The 20,240-nt window shown below is 32.4% G+C and overlaps 1 protein-coding gene across 3 annotated transcripts in view; it reads left to right on the top strand.

The window, feature by feature from the left end:
- Pgant2 (polypeptide N-acetylgalactosaminyltransferase 2) overlaps positions 1-20,240 on the top strand; it is a 119,064-nt gene that overhangs the window by 84,501 nt on the left and 14,323 nt on the right. For all 3 annotated transcript variants that reach the window (XM_076118016.1, XM_076118017.1, XM_076118018.1), the window contains 4 exons: positions 3,527-3,768; positions 5,988-6,086; positions 7,522-7,589; positions 11,913-12,100. In XM_076118016.1, coding sequence (XP_075974131.1) covers positions 3,527-3,768; positions 5,988-6,086; positions 7,522-7,589; positions 11,913-12,100 — 597 coding nt within the window. The remainder of the gene's footprint in view (positions 1-3,526; positions 3,769-5,987; positions 6,087-7,521; positions 7,590-11,912; positions 12,101-20,240) is intronic.

Below are 20,240 nucleotides of genomic sequence, written 5' to 3'. Positions count from 1 at the left end.
ACATAAACAACAATCGAGAACCAGTTCTCAGAAGTTTTATTAATAAACATTATGCATATTCTAGAAGAATCTAATAAGTATATTGCGTTTTATTACATTTTAATACAACATTTCTCAAAAGGTAAGTTCTCGATAGTAGATCGTAGCAGAGAATCGCACTAATGACAATGTATTAGTTGTACGTTTAACTTATATGGGCAAACATTACTTTCAAAATAAACATGCAATACAGTCTTCTGCCCATTATTTTTAATGGTGGTCAAAAAGTCATGATTGCAATACATTTGTATGTAACAGTTAATGTATGTATAATACGCAATGTGGATGATGAAGCCCTGCAATTATGCGTCGTATGTTTAAAAACGCTAATTATCTTGATTTATACTAAACAAGAATGAAGCAATGCATAAGATTATACAAATATGCAATTAGAAAAATGTTCTTGAAGGATATGAATTTGAACTCAAAGCTGTATTCTTCAGTAAGATTATAAGATATTGTTAGCAGCCCAAATTCGATGAACATCCATGTTTAGATACGAAAGCAAACATTTTAAATTAGACTAACGATTAAAAGACGCTTTAATTTAATTCGATAAGTTTGAGTTATTATAACGAAGTTTCTTACGTTTAAAGATACTAGTTTCGCGATTGACCACAAGCTGCTAGATCCGTGTATTATTTTTAAAGTCTCATAAAGGCTCAAGAAAAAAACGCATTTTAAATGATGACACTACTACAAAGTAGTTTGTATATTACCATACGTTATGATATATTTTATAACTGGCTTTAGCCCGTGACTCCGTCCGCGTAGACTATAATTTATTTATTTAGGGTAAAACAAACAGTTACACACTATCATTGTTATGAGGTAATAGAAATAGGTAATTCTTATAATGTGAAACCCACAACGTTTTCCATATAGTTATGTTATATGTCACGGACACACCATATTCTAAAGATACAATTTCTATAGCCTGTATGTATTTATAATGAGTATTTTATAAACTTCAACTTAAACCGTTAAAATGCAGTTTGTCTGTGAGGTCCACATTTTCCTACACTTTACGTACGTAAACTACAAACATTGTCAAGTTTCATCAAAATTCGTTCAGTAAGTTTGACATGATTGAGTGAGGAACATACAAACTTTCGCATATAATATTATTATAATATCGATATAATCCAAGGTGTCAAGGCCGAGTGAAACGTATGATCAGATATTGGAGACGAACCAAGGTCATCAATCTAGTTGATTTGTTGATCGGCTTTACGTAATATGAACCATGTTAGGAGATTATGTTGCAATATTAGTTAATGAAGTCATTTTTGCGGTTTGAACGATGAGTATCGTGTAATTACTGATATTGCAAAGAACTCTATATGTATTGGTAGAAATAGTGTAGATTATTGTGGTGAAAAAGAACATAGAAACTCGCTACATAATAATCAATGATTTTTCCAATTTGTATTATGTTTTATAATTATCATTTTTACGTGCGGTAATGATGAATGAACTTTTTTGTTAAGAAATTGTTACCTAAATACTTATATAGGTAGTTATGTTTTTAATGTTGTTTTTTAAAAAACACATAAGTACTTACTCCCAAACACGCGATTTGGCAAGGCCTAACTTGAGTCGTCTTTTGTCACAAGAAAATACCCAAAGCTCGCGAGGCTCAGCAGGTGTTCTGATTATTCTAAGTTTTGATTTTAAATAATGATGACATAATCACTCAACATTTGTTACACTACGAACAAATCGTTGACCTCTGCCCAACCCTATCAGACGTAGGTACTTAGTTATTTATGTCAATCTTCTTCAAATGCAATTTATCACTGCTATTAAAATTATATATAGGTACCTAAGTTCTAGACAACCTTAAGATAAATTGCTAGAATTTCATTCACTCACTCATTCGTCATTCTTGAACATAAAAGCGAGAGATACTCTATTATTATTAAACGAAGCTTTTAGAGGTCTTTTAGTTAGGCATTCATAAAGGAAACAGAATGAATAAAATATCAGGTACACAAATTACGAAAAGGTATGTACACCTTAGAGCTTTTAGTTGTAACAGAGATTTGAGATAAATTTTACGCTGTTTAAAAAAATCATCATTCATACATAAAAAAGCATTTATGACGTTTGTATTTGTAATTTAATAGAAGGTAGAATCTATTCGAATATAATTCAGGGACACAGGGTGTACCTAATCTTTTGGTTCCAAAGCAAATAATGCGTTTTATTAAATGCGATATTATTCACAACTAACAATATCACACCTTCCTACCATGAGAGTAAGCTGAGACTAAAATTCTTGCAGCTATTTTGACATTTCACATTGGGCATAAATAATAGCGAATCACGCAAGAAAATGCTAATGTAACTGGAACAAAATATGACTGTACTTATCTTTACTTTGCTTAACTCAGTACTGACATTACAAATGATGGTCTAATGTGTACGTACCACATGAATGTGTTTTGTTTGCTCCGACGAGTCCAACTTTTGTCTGGGACAATTTCACGTCGACTCGTGTTGATAAAATGTCTGGAATTTACTCTGACATAGAATAAAACGTGTCATTTAACGTTTCTACTAGAAATATTCTCGTGTCTCAGTTATTTACGATGTCCGTATTGTAACTGTTTATTACATGAACATACGGTACGTACTATAATTTTGCCTTATATTCTCAAGACTTTATCAACAACTGCAAGCTTAAAAAAATAATGTCAATTCAACTCATGTTTAAAAGCAAAAATAATGTCAATTCAACTCATGTTTCCCCAATTTCAAGACTTTTACTTATAAACGTCAATATCAAAGATATTTACAGCATTGTATTTGCCGACCAGCCACGATTCTCTAGTCACGACTAGATGCGGCTCTTGTCACTTGAAATAAGTTCATAATTTTCTATAATAATACATCTTTATGCAAATTAAATAGTTAGTAACTCAATCCTGTTTAATCCACCTGTTAGAGTATCCAATAACATCACATCCAATAAGAACCGATATCCATCAAACAAGTTATTTTAATTAAGAGTTAGTCATACTAGACTAGATCAGGGTTGTTATTATCAGAAACAAGAACATCCGTTCTCATAGATTTCATTTAAATGTATTAATAATTAAGTGCACGCATTTCATCATCAGCCCGTTAAATAATTAGTCGATCCTCAAGGAATAATATCATCATTGATTGTACACAACCGCGTGTTAAAATGTCTACGGCATTCGCTAGACACGCTTATCATGCTTTCATACAAAATTTGATGATAGCTAGCCGGGTGACGGTAGTTAATAGTGTTAGATAATAACACTACTGGCGATAAGTTTACAACAGAGCTGAAACCAATACTACAAAAAAAAACGATTCTTCATCAGCTAAACCACGCAGTTATTAACACTAAAACCCCCATATTATGTTACGCACCAGTACAGTTTGACAAAAAAAAATCCTTTCTCAATAATCACCTAACAAAAGTAAATGCTCACTCAAGATCTCTTTGTTGCAGGAAGAAAACATTGCGCTCCGTTTAATCAAGCAGCACTCCGACATTGAAGAGCCAGAAAGCAGTCCAGCATCTCCCGAAGAGGTCTACGGTACTGGAAGTACGGGGCGAGCGTACTTCGATGAAGCTGGCTATGTCAGTGGAGGAGCGAAAGACACGGACCCCTACGTCAGGAATAGATTCAACCAGGCGGCGTCCGACAACCTGCCCAGTAATAGACCAGTTCCTGACACTAGGAATGCTATGTAAGTATTTTTAAATACGTTGTTCTACATTAAAAAAATACTAGTTTTGTTCCCGCGGAACAAAGAACGATATTTGCTACGATCCGATGTTTTTACCTTCTTATGCGTTTTTCATATTTATGCATCATGTTTTTATCCAAGTTCTTTTGGACTCGTGTAACCTAACTTTATTACATGGTATAAGTTTAAGTCGCCCTCTAGAGCAAAAGTATTGCCATTGAACCAATACTTTGACAAACTTTGGACTACTGAGAATTTTCAAAAGAGTTTTCCTTAAAGCTATTCAACATTGGTTTCACCACGTTCAAAATAAGAAATTCACGTAAAAAAATATACTAGCATTTACACGTGATGAAAAGACTATCAGGCACTACTCATTAACTAGAACTAGTCTTTGTAAATAAAGCTAATGTAAATGAGAATGCTCTAGGAAAGATAATCAGAAATGTTTAGTATCTCAAGAATACAAAGAAACAAATTCTTTAGTTTGTTATGTTTAATTGTATATTTTAACGATTAGCCCATTAATTTGGCAACAAAGTAAGAATATTGCAAACAGTAAAATTAATAAAGTTTAATGTCTCATTAATAATAACAAAGTTTCTGTGGCTCCCCGTTGTGTTGAGAAGTAAAACTTTTATTATATCCTGCCGTGATTATCGCTTTTTAACGATGTCGTCATTCTGAACATTTTTACAATCTTTTGGCAGTAACTACCTAATTTTGTGGCCCAAATGGATACTCTGTTTCTAACGTCCAGGGTTTTACAGATTTGACAACAAAATATAAACTGCAGAAGGTGTACCATGGAATATAAAAACATTTTTATGTTGTTATTATTTCATCACGAGCAATTTACAAAACGCACCTGTTTAAAAAACTCTTACGCTTTCTTATTAGTTCCAACTTCGCTTACTTTGAAACCGAATGAACTCAATAGTAAAATTCATTAAAAATATTTAACATGAACTAAATCTAACAAAAATAACTCAAGTAAGTAAAGCCTTATTGTAACAAATGAAATATTTACAGTAAGTGCAAACATAAAATTGAAACACAACTCAACATTCACAAATCAATCGTATTAATCAATGATCTCATCACCAAAAAACCTATCACCTTTGGCTTACGTAAAACAAGTGCAGTGTCAGTATTATGCAAGCTCACACACATGCGTGAAGACATGACCTATCGGACCCGCTGACCTCACCGGTAGGTCAATGCTAAAGACATCAGTTTTTTAATAAATGCTTGTCAATCAGGTTTTATTTTTATAGATTTTAATAAAAAAAATAAGTGAAGCTTTAGTAATGTCTATTAGCTTTAGGATTCTTACTATGAAAATCATCTATTGCAGGCCTTAATACGTTAGTGTATATGTCATGACACTGAGTTTTCGTCCTGTGTCGAATATCGCTACAATCAACTGCAACTCGCGAAGAACCGATTCTCAAATTGATTATGATTTTTTTTCATAATTATTATTATGAAAAAAAAATCTTTTACAAGAACGATAACAGGTGTTTTCAAACAAATTTCAAAACAGTTCAAATATCGGTATAACACAGCAATTTCCTAACATTTTAATATCATTAAAACTGGCATTACCAAGCTTTCAAATGGATAGATTTCAAATCCTTTCTGCCCAAACGGAACCTCTTTCGAATCTCTTTCAATTCAACTCAACTGCGCTTAATACTGTATCTATTTACTGAAAACCAATAGCTATAAATATGATTGCTACCTTTTTAACAAATTGATCCAATCTGTTAGATAGCAAGTTATAGTTAGCGTTTAAAGTGAAACGTGTTTGCACTACGAAATGGAAAGGAACGTGCTTATCTAGGTATAAGGCAGGTGAATTTTGGAGAACTTTAGGCAATCTTGAGAAGTTTTCGTAAAATGAAAAACCAATATAATTTACTCCGATTTTTTGATAAATTTGAGTATTTTTTCAGTCCCATAAAACAATTTATTGTAAATTTAAAACCTCAGCGATATTTGTTTGAAATGTGGTACAGTAATATAAAGCGTGCTCATAATATTATCATACTGCTGACTCTTTTAGCATTTACCGAAGTAAAATAGAGTAAAATCATAAACAAAGAATTTTTTTTTTTAGGAAGTAAAACAAAAAATAGTTTAAACGTTTACCGCTTAAACATAGACTTAAGGCTAATTTCCGTAATACAGTTAAATTAATATGACTTTATTTCCAGGTGCCGCCTCAAGAAGTACGACGATGACCTGCCTGAAACCAGCGTCATCATCACATTCCACAATGAAGCCAGGTCTACGCTCCTTCGGACCATCGTCAGGTAAAACATTGCTAATTTTATACTTATACTTACTATTTATACTTTAGTTCTATACAGTATTTCCTAATTCTACGAATCAATGACTAAATCATATCTACTTGCTATTCGACTATTCTAAGAAAATATCACGTCTTTCAGTAGAATAATAATGGTAGAAGCACCCAATGAGCGAAATTAAACTACAACTTAAATACCGAAATATAATTTTCTCAATGCAGTAGGAACTTTCTTCATTATTCATCTGAAGGGTCAGTTTGTTGAAATACCCACTTATCCTGTATACACAGCTACACTTAGGATTATTTCGAGGTTTACTTTACTGTGTACATTGCTCTCGTTCCGAGCGCTTTCCGCTCCGAGCCTGTTAAAATATTTAAAGAAGAAAATGTGAAATTTTTCATAAAGATTTTGTGAATACATTATTTATGTCTATGTTGTGTATACGGAGTTATATGGCGGAGGGGTCTGGCTTTAAATAGATAAGGCACCCCTTTTAATACTAGCTTAAGCACATAGTGTGCATGTAAAATATTTTAAAGTATTTTTGAAGTGGTTCCTGAGTGTGGAGTTTCTGAATTACATTTCTTATTATAACTGGTAAAATAAATAACATTTTAGAGAAAAATTGGGACAAGGACTATCTTACTACAAATTTAAATGACAAACTGCGATAGGAACGCTATGTAATAGAAGAAAAGTTCGTATAAAGTGTAGTGTAATCTTTTCTACATTGTCAGAAAACCTCACATGAAAAACTTTGAAATGTAACTAAACTATTTACAAACAATATAGCAAAATACAATATAATAACTACACTAGCACAAATAGATACCGAAACAGTAGAAATCGTAGAACATTTCCAGAACTAGGACGGCTGTCTCTCACAAGATATATGGAGGCTTCAATCGAGATAGAAATTAGAATAGGCAACACAAATTCTCATGTGTTTAGAATACTCTATTATCATCTTAATAACCTATAGTAATATTTAATGGAGCAGTTTTAGGCCTAATGAATAGGCTGTTTTTACCTTACAATTTCACTTATCTCATTAATTTGGTTCTTTTGGCTTTGCCGTGTTTTCTCATAAACATAATGTACATGTTTATGAAAAACTAACTATTGTTTTCATTTTAGTTTTATTTCGTGGCATTAAAATAAATAAAATCATATTTAGCATAGCAACAATTGCAAAGTACCTATAGATACAAAAGTCAAAGAATTCTCCAAAAATTGTTGCCCCAAAATGTAATAACGTAATAACGAAATAGTTGCTTCCCAGCTCTCCAAAAGCTATACGAGACGACGAGAGATTTCAATTCAAATGCGATTCAGACGCTATCCAACTGTGAAGCATAGAGTTGTGATTACTTTGAACATAGAACAGAATATCATTTATTGGTACTGTCGTTTTAAAACTTTGTTTTCGTTACAGCGTGTTGAACAGGAGCCCGGAGCACCTCATCAAAGAAATTATTCTAGTCGACGACTTCAGTGACAATCGTAAGTACGCAAAGCAAATTGTATATTTGTAATGATATTGTGTACATATACTTTTATTTTAATGGTTTCGGACATAACCCATTATTTAATGGCCTGCGACAAGTAGATTACATCCCAAGAGACAACAGACAACACTAAAACGCATATTAAGTGTCTTTAAATATGTTTACACTAAAATCAAAAATTCATAGCTCTTTTATAAATATTTTTTATTTGTCTCCTATCAATGTAGTCGTTTCTTTTTTATTTAAAAATATGTTCGGTTTCAAAATACTCAGTCTCTCGTCCTTGTGCAGTATCTAATCCGACCTCTTACTTCATATTAATAAAGTTTTAATACCTATTGTAGTCGTGACCCCCAAGGTGATCTCTAATTAAAATATAAAAAATGAAAGTTGCAAAACTAAACCGCATCTAACGGCGTGGGTGGTAGTTATTATTACTATAGTACTAAATTGTTGTCATATTAACATAGCCTCGGGGATCGTGGCTTCGATTCCTAAGTGAAACAAATATATGGTATGTTGTACGTTGAATAGTTTTAACATTCCCAAAAGGTTTACCTCTCTTAACGTGGGATGGCAATGACAAAAACGTATACAGATTATTTTAGATCTTGATAACACTATGCGCGTTTGTATATTTAAGGGAGCAGCATTTGTTACATTTTATTCGATACTGTTGCTGCGCAAGAGTATCCCCCTAAATTAAAAAAGAGGTGTGCCTTATGGTTACAAAGCTAACCAAGTGAGGGTTGGGGCCTTTCCATCCCTTTAAGAACTGTTTTAAAGAACTCTCAGGCACGTTAAGTTTCCTCACGATGTTTTCTTCAAAGCAAGTGATCATTATTTTTAACAAACAAAGAATACGACTCTTACTTCAAACAATATAACAGTTTCTTTTTAATTATTTTTACAATTTGCTTCTATAGTCTAACAACTTAGTATAGAGCCATGGCACACACGGTTTATCTACATTATAGCTAACAATTCTGTGTATTTCCAAAAAGATGTAGCTGTATCAAATAGGTCACTATCGAGTGCGTAAACCTGCGGGTTACTGATGATCTAAAGTATGAATATTATATACATCAGCCACTCGCGAACCTAGCACAAAAGGCTCTCTACAATTTTTTTAGACTATAATGTAATGAATGTGATAATTAGTATTATATTTTGTATCTTTCAGTACGTTTTTTTATTATGTTTTTTATGGCTAACTCAAAATTAGAATATCGTTACGAAATGATTTGTGTACTAATTATTTATTAATAGACACGCTATAACCTATACGGGAACACGTGTACAAATAAACTTACAACTAACTTAACAAATGCGTTCAAAACTTAAAGTCCTAGAACATTCTAAAGCTTCTCGAACATATTTCACAAGCCTTGTCATACATAGATACTAAGTACAAAGCCCGCCTTGCCAAGAACTTGGTGGAAATATAGCTTTATACTTCCGAACTCTAACTAGAGTACTACTTAAACTAACATAGCTTTATAACTTAAGCTTAAGGCTTCCTTTCCTCTTACGCTATATTGATCAGTCGCGGGCTACTTCGCGTATTTGAGGCACATGTCAACGTCACTGTCCAGTATCCCATAGAGCACCATCGTTAACCTTGTATACGTACGCTGAGCCGAGCCTACAAATTAGCCTAATGCTACACGTCCATCGGATCAATTCTGGTTGAATTCGGGCTGTAAGGATTTGTTGTATTCGTTTCTTAGTGTAGACGTATAGCTTAAAAGTCCCTGAAAGTAGCGGTTGCCTAGCAACGCGAAAATATTTTTTTTTTGTGAAATTGGGCATTATTACAGTAACAGTAATAAAATATCAAAAAAGTATTGTTTTGACTTCTTATTAAATTCGCAAAAAAAAAACAATTTGTTCGCACAATTAAGAAAACAATGGCACTATTTCATTTCGTTTTCGTTTCGCACAATGGATTGTGAAACTGCTACGATATAATTTATTTAAATAGTGAATTGTTTCACAAATTGACACTTGCAAATGAAATATGCGTATTGAGGATCGTGGAAATTAATACAATGCAATGAAATTTGCATTTCAGTTCAATAAATATTACTACATAAAGCTGAATTTGCGGCTTTACTTGCTTGTATAACTATGCTTTTCATCACTATTACAGCCTCTTTGGTAATGGTTTTCTATAAAGAAATAGCCTTTATCTGATTTTTATCCCCTTTTTTATTAGAATCGGTTTACCAATAAATCTTAATAAACAAAATACTGCATTTACATTACTATAATGGTATGAGTGAATATTAAACCCTGTTCATAAAATAGATAAGTGTAGGTGCCTAGCTTTTGTAACTATTATTATTTTAGTAATAAACGACCTAATTATCAAGCAAGCAACCAAACATGCATCGCTTTCTGAATCCTCAGATTTCAATTCCGTGCAGCTCCAAATATTTGCACGTCGACTGAATATCTTACAAGCCAAGTAATACGGATATCCGCAACTAAAGTTTACCTTCCACTCTCAATATTTAAACGTTCAACGTTGCAAGTTTCTTTTGAACTGAATTTTTAGTGTCTACTTACACCGTTCCCCCTTCTTCCCCTTCTTCGGTAAACTCCAATGGCAAAGTTTTAATGTAATGCTTGGACTCTATTTTCCGACGTCTGTTTGAAACTTTACAGTATTTTCTTAGTTTGTATGCTCAACTTTTTATAATTGTAGATTTGTTATATTTTTAATCGTATCTTCTTGTGTTTTTGGAAGTATTGGCCGTCCATCTTAAATTAAATTTGTCATTTTAAATCAACTGTTGTAATATAGTATAACGACTAAATATTAATTTGACAAATCAAAAAAAAATTGAATAAAGTGAAGAAATTTTCAAAAATAACGATATTTTCTTCAAATACTAATAAAATAACATTATTTTACTTAAGAATTCCAAAATAAAAGTTTTAAAAAATTGCTCTTTAGAGATTTATGAATAGTTGAAAAGAAAATAACAGTTATAATACCATTAGTAAATAAAGTTAAAAATATAAAAGTAAATGTCATTGTGTGTACACCGTACCGCCGAAAGGTTTGAAATTGAGCACGCACGGTGTCGGGATAAACACGATAATAGAGGCTTTTGGGAGACTATTTCGAGGTTTTGTTTGTAAACGCTATTAGATAGCGATAATAGATTATTCAATACCGTATAGCACATTGGAAATAATTTTGGGGACTACTTCTGGCAATCCTTTTTTGGTAATTTTCATTAACGAAAGAGTTTTCGAGAGTTTAAAATTTAAATGTACTGCAAAAATATTTTCTACGGCTTCCGCTAGCGGCGGTGATTAGATCTCTCGCAAATCAGATTTTGAAAGTCGATAGTTGTATGAAATCGGGGCCTATAGTATAGGTCACGATTTCTGTGCAGTTAATGCAGTACTAATTATTAAAACATTCAAAATTACGATATCCCAATACAAATTAATAATCAGATTAAATAATTTCATCAATGACTGACAATCAACACAATACAATATCCACAATTGGTCCATAACAATAAAATACAGTGTACATAATAATACATTAACATTGTACTATTAGTTACATAAATGAGCGACGTATCAATGTCTATCATTATTATCTACTAACGATTACATGGTCACTCGTAATGAATAGATCATCCATTGGTACGTGTTTGTAAATAACAAAACAATCGTTAGAATAAATAAATAAATAAATATTATTGGACAACTCACACACGGCCATTTGATTCCAAACGAAACCGAGCTGGTACTATGATAATCAAATAACTAATATATGTACATATTTATATACTTAAAAATGCATAATTATATAATAGATACATTAACGACCAGGCTCAGGACGTGAATAAAGCTACCATCCAAAAAAAAACCTAATAATACAGATAAATACAATAAAAATAGAAATTCTTATTTTAATCAGAAAAACCCGAATGATTGTCATTCGGCAAAGATTTGCGCGAAAACAATAAATAGCCTTGCAGTCGGGTTTGTCGCAATTTTATTATCTGATAGATATAAAAGGAAAGTTCAGTCATTAAACATACTAAAGAATTTAGATATTACACAAAATATATTAATTGTTTCCTCAAAAACTTACTTTCTAGAAGTTCCCATTGCAAACTTACAAAATGCCAAAGGCCACTTTTACAGTTTGCATTTACGATAACCTATCTACAAAATAACGTATGCAAAACAAATGTATGAAAACAACTAACAATGATCCATCTGATAACCTATCTGATAAATATAAAAAATTGTTAAAGAGGATCTAAATAGTTAATTTTGTTCACAGCGGAAGACGGTGCAGCTCTCCGCGCGATTCGCAAAGTGAAGGTGATACGTAACTCCAAGCGCGAGGGTCTGATGAGGTCCAGGGTGAGGGGAGCTGACGCCGCCACGGCTCCCGTGCTCACCTTCCTGGACTCACACGTGGAGTGCAACACGCATTGGTTGGAGCCGCTGCTACAGAGAGTTAAAGAGGTATGTGCTATTTTAGCTTCTTCCAAGCTTCCAGGTCAAATGCATTTTTAGATAAAAAAATGGTACCTTTTATATACAGCTGCTACCTATTCAGCCAAATTTTATCGGAATCGGGTTAAAGGTTAAGGCGTTACACATACAGTAAGATATGTTTTTCATTTGTAATGTTAGCATGGATTTGAAACCTCATACCAAATATTAACAATTAAAAAATATAGTTTAGTGAAAAAATAAATAATTTTAACAAATTAAGAAATATATCTAGTCAACGATATATATTTTTTTACGAATGCAGATGAGAGTGTTCAGAATAATACAATAAAATAGATTGGGTTGCTAACTTATTAGAATAAAAAAATGTGGTTGGCATTCAACATTTCTAATCTAAAAACTAGTTCTCAAAACAAATGTAGCACACAATTCTGACCTAAAAATAAAAATAGTAAAATAAACATATTTAAAATGCAAATTCGTTTTATTATTTTAATATTTTTGCGACCTTCACAAACCAGATAAAAAGTACTGGAAAAATCAACTTTTAAATTACGAGTATTGAAACGTAAGTACAGAGTGAACGTAGCTATACAAATTCCAGTTTTATTTTAGTTATTCCCACAGAGAATCATTGCGTCAGGTTCGAACCCTCGACAACTTTCGTGGAAGGCGCATGTACAAATCTCTGACTGTCACTGCTAGTTAGGGGATCTTCATTAACAAAAAAACTTACAAAGCTAAACTACAACAAAGCCGCATTCTTTCTGAGAAAGGAATCCAAGGATTTCAAGAGAATTGGTGGTACTATAGATCGATTGCATAAAAATAGATAGTTAGCTACCGTGAAAATAAAATATGAATAGGTTTACTGATCAATACCTCACCAGCTACTACTTACTAACTACTTAAAGGATGGTTCAGATCTACAGTTAATTCGCTCTAGTAGTAAATTTATAAAAAAATACCTAAGCATTTTTTTATAAGTAACGTTTAGCTTATCAGGTAGGATTATGACAGTTGTTTTCATATATTAGCTGCCACTTTATCTTCCAGTTATCCGACGCTTATGTAAACCACGAAATAGGCCCTTATCCCAGACGTTCAGATTGAGATTACATCAACGGAAAACAAAATTAATCTCAAAGGACCATCAATTGCGGTTAGAGCAACCAATTCAGCAACCATTTGTATTCTAAGTGCAGCTAAGAGTGGTTTCAGCAACTCGCAAATTGCATATTCCTTTAACGTTATGCCGGACAAATCGATGTGGTAAACACAGACGAAGCAAAATGTCACGACATGATGAAATACGCGTAATCTATTTTATGCAATACACAAACGATAGTTTAATTGTTAAGCTCGTACTGCTGTTCGGAAAACGATCAGTATGTTAAGCAACCTTTGACACAGAAGTTCTACGCGTACATTCGGGTGACCAAATAATATACTTCTAGTTTATCCATCCTTATCGGTTGACTATTAACCGTAGGATAAAGGATAAATAAATAACTCACTTTTTCGATTTGAGTAAAGCTAAACTTTGAATCCTTCGATCATACCTATATTTATATCCATATTGATGAATTTCTAAATTGGAAGAGTGAAATTAATTCTATAGAAAGTACTATAAATTCTGCTTGTTTCGCTATTAGAAGTTTGAGAGATGAGGTCGATATTGAGCATCTCAAGTTGGTTTATTATGCTCTTGTTGAGTCTAAACTTAGGTACAGCGTAAGATTTTGGGGGAATAGCTATCAATACAACATGCAAAAAGCATTCATCGGCCAAAAAAGAGCAATCCGCACCATGGTAAGAATTCCTCCTTGGGAATCATGCAAGGAACACTTTTGCGAGCTCCAAATCCTAACACTTCCTAGTCTTTACATTCTGATAGTTTTGATGGATATTGTCACACACAGACATAAATATGAATCAGAGGAGGAGAAAACAATTAGATTAAATACGAGAAGGAAAGATCTTGGAGTTCCATTTCAACCTAAACTAAACATTGTGAGACATTCTTGTAGATATCAAGCAATCAAACTATTTAATTGTTTGCCAATAGAACTGAAGGTTATTGACAGTCCACATGTTTTCAAAAATAAACTGAAACAGTTTCTGTTGAAAAAGTGTTTTTACTCATTAGACGACTTTTATATTGCACATTGACACCATATTATATAGGTAGTTGGTCTCTAGATAAGATTGGTTTTATAGCGACATAGCGCTCCACTGTATTACTGCAGTACGATTTTAATAATAATTATGTTTTGAAACTGGATTAATGAAATAAATAGAATATGTATTATTATTAATAATTTGAATTGTTTAAAATCGTTATTACTAGATTATTATTTTTTTACTATTTTTTATGTACACTATTTCAGACACAATTGTAAAATGTTGTTATTGAATAAATGAACAATATATAGAGCTAAAAGAAGGAAAACGCGTAAATACGGAAGCCTTCAAAAATCTTCGTCTATTTATAAACGTTTTATCCTTTTAATATTAATCAAAATTACGTAGATGTTGCAGTTTATTGCATCAAATCACATTTATCAAACCACTAAAGTGAAATTTTACATACGAAATGCACTTTTATAAAACATAATACTTCGTATGACAAAGTAACCAATTTATACAGCACAATAAAATTCCAATAGACGTCAGTTGCAAGCTTCACAATTTTAAACCACGGAGCTTAGTGGTTCATTGTACAGTCGTGTCACGTACGTATGTTTGATTCCTGTGCAGTATTCAATTTCCATGTAACTTACTTGCTTGGAAATATTTTAAATTGTTTAAACGTTGTTTATTTTATGGTAGCAATTGTTAGAGAATGCTGCATTAAGGCGTCTTAAGCAAGTAGGTATATTGTTTTATATTGTTTTAAATCGAGAGTGTTCCGATAGTATATAATTAGGCTGTATATTCTACTTGCATACAATTTCTATACAAGTATTAGAAAGCTTATTAGATGGATTTGAATATGAAGATTCAAGGATTTTGACAGGTATTGTAATACATTTCGTCGTCATGTCGTTATTATTAAGCAGCTCTTATTCATAAGCTTAGAAATTGGCCATAAGTCTTTTTATTGAGCCAGCCTAGCTAATTGACAGGCCATTATCGCGAAATTGAGTTGACGTGTGTTGTTCCCATGACAACAGTCTACATCAATTCTTAAACAATCGTTTGCTAGAACAGTCGTTGCAAATAAATATTGAATATTATTTGAGAATCATCGAGAGTTCTTGCGGACTTTTAGCATGCTGTATTTCTCATACTCGTTGCCAAACGTAAGCTGTTAGTAGTTAGTAGCAATCATGATAGGTGCTAATTGTTTATGTTTTATCGCTTCTTGGGATATTTGGCGCTCGCATTCTAAAAGTGGTCATAAAATCGTAGATTGCAACATTGTTTGGGGAATTGCAAAGACGGTGGTGTTTTTAAGACTATAAAATAGTAATTTATAGATATTTAACCACTTTAATTACAGAAACAGAAAATTATTATTGATAACATCTTTTTGTTAAGATAGTGTTTGAAATAAAACATATTTTCTTGATAGCCGAGACTCTGAGAGTTAAATAAATATACCCATACATGTTTAACCTTAAATCCTTTACTCGAGTAAACGTAAAGTAAGAACCAAGTCCCATCGCCAAACGACTAGGGAACGTTTTTACGCAATGCGACACTTCACCAATAATTTGTTTCTGAGAGTCGAGAACTTCAGTGATCGTTTTAACGTTGTTATGTAAGTGATCTTAATGCATTTCACGTCTTGTTACAATGCTAAATGACATTTTATTACCTTCACTCTTTGAGTGAACTTTTAAAACATCTTATGTAAAGTGCAACTAATTTGATCTGAACTATTCAAAACACGCCTTTTGGTAGGATAGTTAGTTGCGTTGCAATTATTTATCTATTACTAAACTTCTTAGAAGGATAGGACGTTGTGGATTGTAATTTTAATCTAGTATCGTTCGTTAAGTCAACAAAAATTTGAAATTATTTATCAGTTTTAAAAAGCCAGTAAAATATGTTTTCCCTATTTTCTTATCTTAAAAAATAAGGACATAAATTGAGATGTGGTAAGCTAAATCTTAGTTTATAATATAATAGTTTGAAATATAAATACTACAGCGAATTCTAAATATTATGCCTTTATTATCAAACTCTTAACTTGACCTTTCGATTGTATAATGATATAATCATTATTTATATACCATATACCTGCAAGAACATTATTATTAAAATAATGTCTAAGTTATTCAAAACAATCTCTTCTTCTGTACCTAGACTACGTCTTCTGATATTATCGTATTGTCTTTATCGTTTATAAACGAGAGTCTTGAGCAATTTATCAATTTACTTTTCTATCCACAAGTTATTCGTGATTATTATTAGCTTGTATAGCAGGCCTATTTCTTGTTAGAGATTGTTTATTGAAACGATAATTTTATTAATCGTCTGCCGTTCTCTTTACATTGCTTCCTTTCGTCGAAATATCCTCACTCTACTTTCAAATATTTACCCAAAAAAGGGCGTCTTAAAAAAACTTTCTGTTATAAAAGGAAGTAAGATATAAAAGTAACAAATATTCTAAGGAAATAAAGCAAATCGCTCAGTTGTTAAATGTCTCAGACGGAGAACGGACTCGCGATAATGTCAAGGCTTGAACGTGACGCTATTTTATGTAGCAGTCACGTGAGAAATACGGTTAGTTACCAAATGTCTGGAGTGAGCGAATGAAAATGAACGAGTGCATTTGTAACTGCTATTTTGTCAGTAATTTTGCAAAAGCGAGTTTTTTAGCATATTTTTTTATAACGGTATATTTTAAAAGTTTCAAGTAAATTATTATTTTGTATAGACTCATAATTGTGCAAATCTCTATAGCAATGCACGTAAGAAAAGATACTACTTGTACTAATAACCGAAAAATACCCTACTCTTTAAAAAATCGTTAAAATTCCACCAAAACATCAGCACCCGTGATGACTACAAACTTGAACTAGATAAGCCTTTAATCCTCGTTAGTGCGCGGCCAATTTGCATTACTCTCGGCGGAACGAAGCCACAGACCATTAGTCAGAGCCACTCAGCGGTGGCTCGGGGCTTAGCAGCTAATGTACTTATGCGGAACTGTGTACTGTCTTTATGTATCGGTTGTGTAACGGATCACTGCAAGTATATGGTAGTTTAAGGTAGTATTGATGATATAGGGAGTTTGTATTACTTTTTATATGTTATACTAGACAATGTTAGGGGTTTGGTAGGTTAAAAAAACCGCAAGAAAAATGATGGTGTGTGGGTTTATCACCGTTTAAAACGAGTAAACTCGATAAACAAACGAAACAAGAAAAATATCACCACTTGGCAGGAGTAAATAATCCATAAACTATTGAAGCGTATTGGATACGAAATATACGATAATGATATAAATATAGCAAATTGTTGTGAAAAATAAAGCACTTATTTTGTAACCTTGCGAACTGTTTGAAACCGTTTCTAAATTATGGATGCTATAAAAATCAAAAAGAATTATATGTAGTTCTTTCACTGTACAATTATTTAAAGTTGTAAATAGACAGAGTGAAATACAACAGAACACGAATAAATCGTGTTGAATTATTCTGAACAGCTCGATGTTTCGACCAGATTGAATCGGCGGCATTCACAAACTGACCTAAATTCCGGACGTGTTTGCTACAACTCCTGTTACGTATTATTTGAATTAAACAATGCGAATACTGCATTACAATGATATTTACTTACTGGAGCTTACACCGATCTATTCCATCGGTGTAAGCTCCAGTAAGTATTGCATTATGTCTGCGATACCTTAATTTAAAGGCCATCTCATCTTTATTTGTTTGTTAGCGTAAAGTTTCTGTGACACTTAGCTTTAACATTGAGTAGAGCTTCAATCCACTGAAATGTTGCAGTTGCTATTGGCATACTGAAACAAAGTATTTTATCAGGATGCACAGAGCAAAAGGTTACTGAGCAACTAAGCCGTTTTTGAAATGTAAATTACAAGAAATCGGGCACAAAAAAAAGAGTTTGACATAATCATTCTTTCATTCGACTAACTTTCATCAAAATACCGATTGTACATTTTATCAGTAACACGTAATTGAAAGCATTCGTTGTATAAAAATATCGTTGCGATAACAGTTGAAGTTGTTCCAAATACCATAACATTTGAACTTTACAATAATTTATTACACATACGTTTTATGTGTGGTCTTAATCATCAAGTTATTGCAATACGTACATAACGAATGTAATATTATTGTATCTATGTTTATATGTTAAGATTATTTTAACTTTACTAAGTAAATTCGCTTCAAACTGTGGACCACTTACCACGGATCCAACTTATACCACTCGGTTATCGTCCCCTGTTTGAAAGGAGACACTTGCCCAGCAGAGGACAGTAACGCCTTAAAAATAAATATTATGTTATTTGACAAACATGTACTACAGGTACAAAGGTTAAGTTAACCAAAAGTTGGCGTTAACTGTCTAAAAATAGGTGACGACTTGGAACTTTAACAGCAGACTGACTAAAAAACAGACCAAACAAACTATATACATATATATAACTAACTATAACTGCACGTTTGGCGCAGTGGTTTAAGCGGTCACCTCGCCGCAACAACCGTAGTGCCGCGTGTGGTGGGTTCGAATCCTACCCGGGACAAATCTTTGTGTGATGAACACGAGTATTTGTTCTGAGCCTGGTTGTCAATTTATCTATATAAGTATGTATTTAGAAATATATAAGTATGTTTATCAGTTATTTGGTTACCATAGTACAAGCTCTGCTTAGTTTGGAACCAAATGACCGTGTGTGAGTTGTCCAACAATATTTATTTATATTTATTTATTTATTTATATAATCAATTTACAAATATCAAGACGAACACGATATTTTTTAAGATAAGGCATAGGATTAGCTACTTATAAATCATCAAATGGCGAAAGGACCTTTTTTTCTTTTTCACAAAGCTGAGAATAAAAAATTAAGGTCATTAATTATTCTTCTTTCATTTTTATGACAACACGTCTAGCCGGTCGACAGGGACTTAACTTTGAGAGTAACTGTTAAGCTTCAAATTACTTTTATTTTGTTATCAGATTACTTGTTTTTACTTTATTTTACCTAACGGTATAAGAAGTTTTAAATACATTATGTTTTTTTAGGAATATTGATTATTTGGGTAAACATTCCATAATACTAAAGCTATAGATAACGTGTTTACATAACTTTGCATTTGTGAATGATTTTGATTAATATAAATATCACATTAAATACTTTTAAAATTAATAAGGACCGTAAGGACACTAAGGCCCGGTTTCACAATTTGTATACATCTATGAGATAGCTTATGCGATGCAATTTTGACAGTTACTGTCACATTATTTAGCAGAAGATAAATTATCTGACTCTAAACTTATTCATAAAATACGAAACTAGCCTAAATTTACTGTATTTTACAGCAACACTTCTGTTGTCTTTCAAAAGGCCTCCTTTTAAAAAAGCCGTTAATAATTTTACGTAATTAGTAAGACCTTTCGATGACATAAGTAGCGTAAGACGTTTAGACAAAATTATTTATAACTTCAAGACTTTAAAAGTTTCATCATCATTCTTTTGTCTATTTACTTATATAATATTTCCACTTGACATACACACTTCCGCCAACAGAACTAAGGTCAGTAACTCAAGGTCGAATACTTGTACTTTCGACAGGTATTTAAAGAGTACGTCAAACTAAATATTGATTGAGTTATAGGAGCGTGGTTTGACAACACTTGAGATACTTGAGACAGTACTTTAGTGTTGATAAGAAACTTAAATATGACTTATATTTGTTTTGTCAACAGATATAGGGAAAGCTGAGTATAGAATGTCTATAATATCATCCAATTCTGTGCTATTGTTAGATAAGAGATTCTTTCTGGAATAAGGGAGGAGTATGGCGATGACTCCACCAAGCTGACCAAGTGCGGCTTTGAATCGGTCCAAGTTCTTGTTCCCACACTTTATAGCATTTTTTTTATAGAAAACATATTCATCCTTCATCTTTAATTTGCTCATTAACTCATCATTATTACGTACAGC

The sequence above is a fragment of the Anticarsia gemmatalis genome, chromosome 9 (genome assembly GCF_050436995.1).
Source record: "Anticarsia gemmatalis isolate Benzon Research Colony breed Stoneville strain chromosome 9, ilAntGemm2 primary, whole genome shotgun sequence".
Lineage (NCBI taxonomy): Eukaryota > Metazoa > Arthropoda > Insecta > Lepidoptera > Erebidae > Anticarsia > Anticarsia gemmatalis.
This window is presented reverse-complemented; position numbering and strand designations above follow the sequence as displayed.